This window comes from Bison bison, unplaced genomic scaffold, assembly GCF_000754665.1.
Source record: "Bison bison bison isolate TAMUID 2011002044 unplaced genomic scaffold, Bison_UMD1.0 scf7180017864340, whole genome shotgun sequence".
In the NCBI taxonomy this organism is placed as follows: domain Eukaryota; kingdom Metazoa; phylum Chordata; class Mammalia; order Artiodactyla; family Bovidae; genus Bison; species Bison bison.
This window is the reverse complement of record NW_011494912.1, coordinates 4741957-4750177: the sequence shown is the minus strand read 5'-3', so window position 1 is coordinate 4750177 and position 8221 is coordinate 4741957. Positions and strand designations below refer to the sequence as shown.

The window sequence follows — 8221 nt, the reverse complement described above, 5'->3', positions numbered from 1 at the left end:
GTCTCCTGCCAGCCTCCCCCCCGGGCTACGTGATGCCCGCCCTGGCTTCTCTGCAGCCACAGACACCAGCTGACCCCAGAGTGATGACCACTCATCACCTGACCGTGAGCACACAGAGGGCAGGTTCACCTCGGGCGCCCAGAGCCCAGCCCAGTCTGTGCTGTGAGGGCACAAAGGAGGTGCCCAGTTAACGTTTCCTGTTTCAGATTCCCATAGCGTCACACTAGCCTTCCACACACAGAAACTAAATGCAGGCTAATCTGTAGTGACAGCAGTTCGTGGCCACCTAGAGAGGTGAGGGAGGGGACAAAAAACTTTCAGAGGGGAAGAATGTGATTTTTTTTTAATCCAATGCTGTCACTTGCCTGAAGCGAGTTTCTTCCACCCTTTCTAAGCCTGTTTCCTCATCTGACATTTAGGATAGTAACCACTTCATGAGGTGTTATGAGGATTAAATTGAGATGTAAATGAATAATAAATGGTAGTTTTCTTAAGCTCATGTCATACTATACTGGCCATATACTAATACATATACAAGTTATTAACATTTTATTAGGGACTTCCCTGTAGCTCAGATGGTTAAGAATCTACCTGCAATGCAAGAGACCTGGGTTTAATCCCTGGTTGGGAAGATCCCCTGGAGAAGGAAATAGCAACCCACTCCAGTATTCTTGCCTGGAGAGTCCCATGGATAGAGGAGCCTGGTGGGCTACAATCGAGGGGGTGGCAAAGAGACAGACGTGACTGAGCGACTAACACACACACACACAACGTTTTATTAATAATGTACAACTTCACAGTAGGAGAGTTGCATTTTAACTAGAAGATATTGATTATCTGGATCAATTGTGATGATTTCCCAAGGATATCCTTATGTCAAAACTCATCAAATTGGAAAAAAAAAACACCTCATCCAGTTGTGCACTTTAAATACATGCAAGCTAATTGCACACGTTAAATGTGTGCAAGCTAATAAAGAGTGTTAGTCGCCAGTCGTGTCCAACTCTCTACGGCCCCATGGACTGTAGCCCACCAGGCTCCTCCTGTCCATGGAATTCTCCAAGCAAATATACTGAGTGGGTTACCATTTCCTTCTCCAGGGATCTTCCCGACCCAGGATTGAACCTGGGTCTCCTGCAGTGCAGGCAGATTCTTTACCATCTGAGCCACCAGGAAAAGTGCACCTCAGTAATGTTGTAAAACAATTCAAAGACCCATTGAGCCATCAAGTTCTCAGACTCTACGCTGTGCAAATAAAAGCACAGGTACACTCAGGTCAGGGGGTTGTTTTCTGTAAAGGGCCAAATAATAAATGTTTTGGGCTTTGGGGCCATTTGGTCTCTTATCATAACTCCTCAGTTCTGCAGGTATAACTGGAAATCAACTATAGAGTGTACATAAACCAATGAGCATGGCTGTATTCCAATAAAACTTTATTTATAAAAACAAACAGCAGTCCAGATTTAGACTATGGGCCACAGTTTGCAGATCCTGACTCTAGATACATCTACCCATGTTGAGATCATAACAGCAACAACCTAATTATCTATTCATGGGGGACTGGCTGAATCCTTCATAATAAACCCCCACTGTGGAAATCAAAATAACTATTAAAAATGATGGGGTGGATCTTGTGTGTTGACCTGGGAAGACATTCATGAGAAATTATTTTTCAAGTATTTTATTGCAAAAAATGTAAAAATATACAGAAAATTTAAACAAAGTTCATAGTGACCACCTGAATGCCCACCATGAGATTCTACCATTATTTTACTACACTTACCTTTTATCGTCTCCCCCATGTCTCCATGATAGATTCTTAGGTGAGAAAAATAAGATGTAAAATGTACAATATTAATTCATTTTCAATAAAAGAAAAGATCAGAAAAAGACTGCACTATGTATATTTATGTTTGTAAAGTCTAGAAAAAACTATTAGAAGAGATGCCTGACCTTTTTTTTTAATTGAAATATAGTTGATTTACAATGTTGTGTTAGTTTCAGGTGTGAAACACAGTGATTCAATTATACAGATAACTATATATCTATAGTTATAGCTAGTTATATAGCTATAGTATAGCTAGTGGAGGTGATGGAATTCCAGTTGAGCTATTTCAAATCCTAAAAGATGATGCTGTGAAAGTGCTGCACTCAATATGCCAGCAAATTTGGAAAACTTAGCAGTGGCCACAGGACTGGAACAGGTCAGTTTTCATTCCAATCTCAAAGAAAGGCAATGCCAAAGAATGCTCAAACTACCACACAATTGCACTCATCTCACATGCTAGTAAAGTAATGCTCAAAATTCTCCAACCCAGGTTTCAACAATAAATGAACCATGAACTTTCAGATGTTCAAGCTGGTTTTAGAAAAGGCAGAGGAACCAGAGATCAAATTGCCAACATCCGCTGGATCATTGAAAATGCAAGAGAGTTCCAAAAAAACATTTATTTCTGCTTTATTGACTATGCCAAAGACTTTGTGTGGATCACCATAAAATGTGGAAAATTCTGAAAGAGATGGGAATACCAGACCACCTGACCTGCCTCTTGAGAAATCTGTATGCAGGTCAGGAAGCAACAGTTAGAACTGGACATGGAACAACAAACTGGTTCCAAATAGGAAAAGGAGTACATCAAGGCTGTATATTGTCACTCTGCTTATTTAACTTATATGCAGAGTACATCATGAGAAACGCTGCGCTGGATGAACCACAAGCTGGAATCAAGATTGCCGGGAGAAATATCAATAACATCCGATATGCAAATGACACCACCCTTATGGCAGAAGGTGAAGAACTAAAGAGCCTGTTGATGAAAGTGAAAGAGGAAAGTGAAGAATTTGGCTTAAAGCTCAACATTTAGAAAACTAAGATCATGGCATCCGGTCCCATCACTTCATGGCAAATAGATGGGGAAACAGTAGCAGAGTTTATTTTTGGGGGCTCCAAAATCACTGCAGATGGTGACTGCAGCCATGAAATTTTTAAAAGACACTTACTCCTTGGAAGGAAAGTTATGACCAACCTAGACAGCATATTAAAAAGCAGAGACATTACTTTGCCAAAAGGTCTGTCTAGTCAAGGCTATGGTTTTTCCAATAGTCATGTACGGATGTGAGAGTTGGACTATAAAGAAAGCTGAGCGCCAAAGAATTGATGCTTTTGAACTGTGGTGTTGGAGATGACTCTTGAGAGTCCCTTGGACTGTAAGGAGATCCAACCAGTCCATCCTAAAGGAGATCAGTCCTGAATATTTATTGGAAGGACTGGTGTTGAAGCTGAAACTCCAATACTCTGGCCACCTGATGCGAAGAGCTGACTCATTTGAAAAGACCCTGGTGTTGGGAAAGATTGAAGGCAGGAGAAGGGGACGAGAGAGAATGATATGGTTGGATGGCATCACTGACTCAATGGACATGAGTTTGCATAAACTCCAGGAGCTGGTGATGGACAGGGAGGCCTGGCGTGCTGCAGTCCATGCGGTCGCAAAGAGTCGGACATGACTGAGTGACTGAACTATATAGAAATAGATATTCTTTTTCAGATTCTTTTCTATTATAGGTTTTTATAAAATACTGAATATAGTTCCCTGTGCTATATAATAGGTCCTTGTTATTTATCTATTTTATACATAGTAGTATGTCTTTGTTAATCCCCAGACCTAATTTATCCCACCCTCTCCCTTTTCCCCTTTGGTAATCATAAGTTTGTTTTCTATGTCTGTGAGTCTACTTCTGTTTTGTAAATAAGTTCATTTGTATAATTTTTCCTCCATTCCACATATAAGTAATATCAGATATTTGTCTTCCTCTATCTGACTTACTTCACCTAGTATGATAATCTCTAGGTCCATCCCTGTTGTGGCAAATGGCAATATTTCATCCTTTTTATGACTGAGTAATATTCCATCATGTATATAATATTCCATCATGAATATAATATTTCATTGTGTATATAAAGAATATATATATCTCCATTCCTCTGTGGATGGACATTTAATTTGCTTCCATGTCTTGCTATATTATAGTTAGTGCTACTATGAACATTGGGGTGCGTGTATCTTTTCAAATTAGAGTTTTCATCTTTTCCATATACACGCTCAGAAGTGGGATTACTGGGCCGTATGGTTATTGTTAGTTTTTTAAGGGACCCCGTGCTGTTCTCCACAGCCGCTGCACCGATTTACAGTCCCAACAGCGCAGTAGGCTTTCCTTCTCTCTACACTCTCTCTAGCGTTTATTATTTATGGACTTTTTGATGATGGTCATTTTTTAAAATTAATTGATTAGTTTATTGATTTTTGGCTGCACTGGGTCTTTGTTGCAGCGCACAGGCTTCTCCTCGTGGCGGCTTCTCTGGTCGCCGAGCACAGGCTCTAGGGCGAGGGCACAGTAGTTGTGTTGCACGGCCTGCATGTGGAATCTTCTCAGACTAGAGATCCAACCCGTGTCCCCTCATTAGGAGGCTGATTCTTAACCAGTGGACCACCAGGGAAGTCCCTGACGGCCATTCTGACCAGCATGAGGTGATACCTCCTTGCAGTTTGATTTGTGTTTCTCTCATAATTCAGGATGTTGAACATCTTTTCATATGCCTGTTCGCCATCTGTATGTCTTCTTTGGAGAAACGTTTATTTAGATCTTCTGCCCATTTTTTGGTTGATCTGTTGCTTTTTAAAATAATTTTACCTATTTATTTTTGGCTGTACTTTGTTGCTGTGCGGGCTTTTCTCTAGGTACAGAGAGAGGGGGCTGTTCTCTACCTGAGGTACCCAGGCTTCTCACTGCGGCGGCTTCTCTTGCTGCGGAGCACGGACACGCGGGCATCCGGGCTTCGGCAGCTGCAGCACACGGTTCAGCAGTTGCTGTTCCCGGGCTCTAGAGCACAGTCTCAGTAGTTATGGCGCACGGGCTTAGTCGCTCTGCAGCACGTGGGATCTTCCTGGACCAGACCTCAAACTTGTGTCTCCTGCACGGGCAGGTGGATTCTTTACCTCTCAGCTACCAGGGAAGCCCTCTGTTTGTTTCTTTTGGAAATTCAGCAAGAGGTACTTCAACCCCTGATACTGATTACCTGAAGGCAAGGGTTCAGGGGAATTAGTTACGGAAATTTTTTAAATGCTTCTTTAGTGAGAATGGAACAGTCTAGTCCAGCCCCTGACCTCCCAATAAAGGGACCCTGAGTCGGATCCAGGGCTGGAGCTTGCCCTGGCCTGGGTGAGTGTGTGCACACACAGTTAACTTGCGCCCAGACCCACATGCTCTGCACAAACACGCCGGCGCCCACTGCTGTCTGCCCGGGCCACGGTGCCCCCCGCCCGCCGCGAGCAGGCTTGTCAGTGTTGCACCCGCTGGGCCCCTCATCACCGTCAGCAGCCCCTCTAGGGGTGTCCTGGGCACTGGAGGAGGTGCGGGATGGCCCTCCTCCTGGTTCCTGCTTCCTCACACAGACAACTCTGTCCCCCAAGGCCCTATCCTTCCCCAACTTCAAGCCCCACTTGCATGCAGCCTCTTCCAGAAGGATCTCCGGTCACCTCCTCCTCATGACATCCTTTTGATTCAACAAACATTTACGGGCGCCTCCTCTAGGCTAGGCACCAAGACACCCAGGAGCAGGGCCCAGCCCCCTGACCTCCAGAAACTCTCAGGTTTGTGGGGAGACAGGCATGGCTATGGTGGAGGCAGGCACCAGGGCCGTAGGGCAGGAGGAGGCATATCAGAGTCAAGCTGGGGAAGGGCCAGGGTGTGCCCAGTGGGGGTGAGTGATGGCTATGATCAGGGAAGGGTGGTAGCAAGGGCCTCCGGGAGCGTGGGAAGACTAGAGGGGTGGGGGTGGGGGACACAGGTCAGGAGGGTGTTCCCTCCCACTTGGGCAGGGCAGCTCACTGGCGCATAGCCAAGGGCCCCCAGGAAGGGAGTGTTCTCCCCCAGGAGGAGGAGTGAGGAGGGGTCTGTTCCCACCTCACCGACTCTGGCCCCTCTGCCCAGGGAGCGGGTGTGGGGGTGGGCACTGATGGCAATCACCCTCCTCCTGGTCCCCTCCAGTCCTCTCATAGTCTCCTTTTCAGTGAGTGCTTGGTGTATTGTTCCGCCTTTGTAAAGAGGGGGATCGGGTGACAAAGCAGGGTGGGTGGGCAGGCGGCCCAAGAGGCCTCTTCTCTCCAAGGCAGCATCTGCATGGGGGAGGGGCTTTTCCACAGCCCCCCACCTCTGACTTCCCAGGAGCAGCTGTTGTCATGGTGACAAGCCTGGCATCCCATGGCTCCTGGGGCGTCCTCCCCACTATGGCTGCCAGAGGAAGGGCCCCCGGCCTCTTCTTCACCCTGGCTGGGGGCAGAGGCACACAAAAAAACCTGGATCCCAGACCAGTCGTAGCAGGGGGAAGCCTCCAGCCTTCTCCGCCTCTCAACCCGGCTGCCCCGCAGCGGGGCAGCTCCAAAACCCCAGCTTCCTATAGACCCTGTGAGGTGGGGGCTTAGCCCATGCACCACTCTCATCCGTGCATCTGTGCCTCCTTGGGGCAAGACACAGAGAGAAATAAAATGTCCCTAGGGTCCTTGAGCAGCTGCTGGCATTGGGGCAGAGTGGGGGATGAACGGAAGGCTAACAGCATGTGAGTGTACAAGTGGCAACGGTGAGTGGGCCAGGACTCTGGGCCCACAGAACAGAGCCTCCAGCCCTGTCCCCGAGAGCTGGGGTCCGCCCCTAGGAAGCTGGTGTGCCCAACAGCAGAAAAGGGCCTTTGGGCCAGGGAGATTGAAGGTATGGCATGGCACGGGTTCCAAGGAGTTAGGCATGGCAGGAAGGGAAGAGGTTGGTGGGGGCTATACCTGGAAGGGCTCTTGCTGCCCATCCCCAGGGGCATGGCCTTCACCCTGGGCCATGCGAAGCTGTCACTGGCATTTTGGGAACCTCCTTGACTAGAGCATCAAAATCAGGTCCTTGTTTCAAAGTTACCCTATTTCTGTGCTGCCTCTTTGGGATGATCAGGAGCTTGCCACTTCAGCTGTCACAGCCCAGGTGGGCTGAGGACGTGTCTCATGCTGAGAACAGGGCTGGCTGCATCTCCACGGAGTCCCAACCTCTCGGGTCCTCCTCCTCCCTTCCCTGCTCCAGCGCTGCTCCAGGGGAGGTGAGCACCAATTACAACCACTGCCCCGGCTCCATGCTGCACACCACCCCCGCTATGTACCAGGCTATCAAGCAGGGCCAGTCGGGCAGGTGCCCTTGCGCTGGTGGCAACAGGCAGCCTTATGCAGTGGAAGAGCCTGAATGCCAACCCTGACCCTTGTGAACTGTGTATTCCCAGGCAAATGTCTTGAGTTTTCTGAACCTCAGTTTCTCATCTGTAAAATGGGCACAGAATTCCTTGCCTGGCTGTTGTGAGAGTTTAAAAGTTCACTGTGTAAAGCCCCTGGCCCGGGGCCCACCTGGCTCACTTTAGGTCTTCGACCAGTTTCCTAGGCCCCCTGCAGTGCAGGTCTCTCCCTCAGCCCTTCATCCACTGAGCACCCCTGAGCAGCTGCTGGGGCTGGACCAATGCCAAGAGCTCACGTGGAATCTGAGTCTTCCAGGTACATCTAGGCCAAGCGGGTGAGGGCAGATGGGGTGGGCTGGGGAGGAGGGAGGCAGTTTCTAAGGGAACTCCAGACCAGAACAGGGCCCCTTGGGTGGCCTCCTGGATGGCACTTGGGTTTCACCCACAAAGCTACCTGGGAACCGTGGTGGAACCCTGTCTGGGCAGAGGTGGGAGGGCAGAGGGCCTTTGGGGCCCCAGGAAGCCCCCGGCAATCCCAGCCTCTCAGAAACACCTTCCCGACCTGAGTGGGGATGAGGGGTGTTATGTGGGCAGCTCAGGGGTCACAGTCTCAGACCCCACTCACTGGCTGTCACCTGTTACCAGCAGGCTGAGCCTAGGACTGCCTTGATGGTTCCATCTGTGCAAAGGGAAAAACTGGCCTCTCTCCTCCCCCTATTCAGGTCCCGCCATGGAAGCAGGCTGAGCAATAGTCTGGTGGCATCCTGACAGCTGTCAGGTTTAGGTGAGGCGGGTGTGAGCTGAACTGAAATGTTCCTCGGCTGTCACTGTACTGGCCCCTACTCTGCAGGCGCAGGAGGGAGCAGGGGGCTCAGGGGAGAGGGATGGCGGAAAGCCGCAGGCTTCCTGGGCAGAGAGGAGTTCTTAGGGGAGACCCTGTACCAAGGGAGTGCAGAGGAGGGG

At 48.8% G+C, this 8221-nt stretch overlaps 1 protein-coding gene across 1 annotated transcript in view; it reads left to right on the top strand.

Moving 5' to 3' along the window:
• The window catches only part of FZD9 (frizzled class receptor 9), an 18160-nt gene that overhangs the window by 6599 nt on the left and 3340 nt on the right, over positions 1-8221 (top strand). The window contains exon 3 of the mRNA XM_010854352.1: positions 7117-7221. Coding sequence (XP_010852654.1) covers positions 7117-7221 — 105 coding nt within the window. The remainder of the gene's footprint in view (positions 1-7116; positions 7222-8221) is intronic.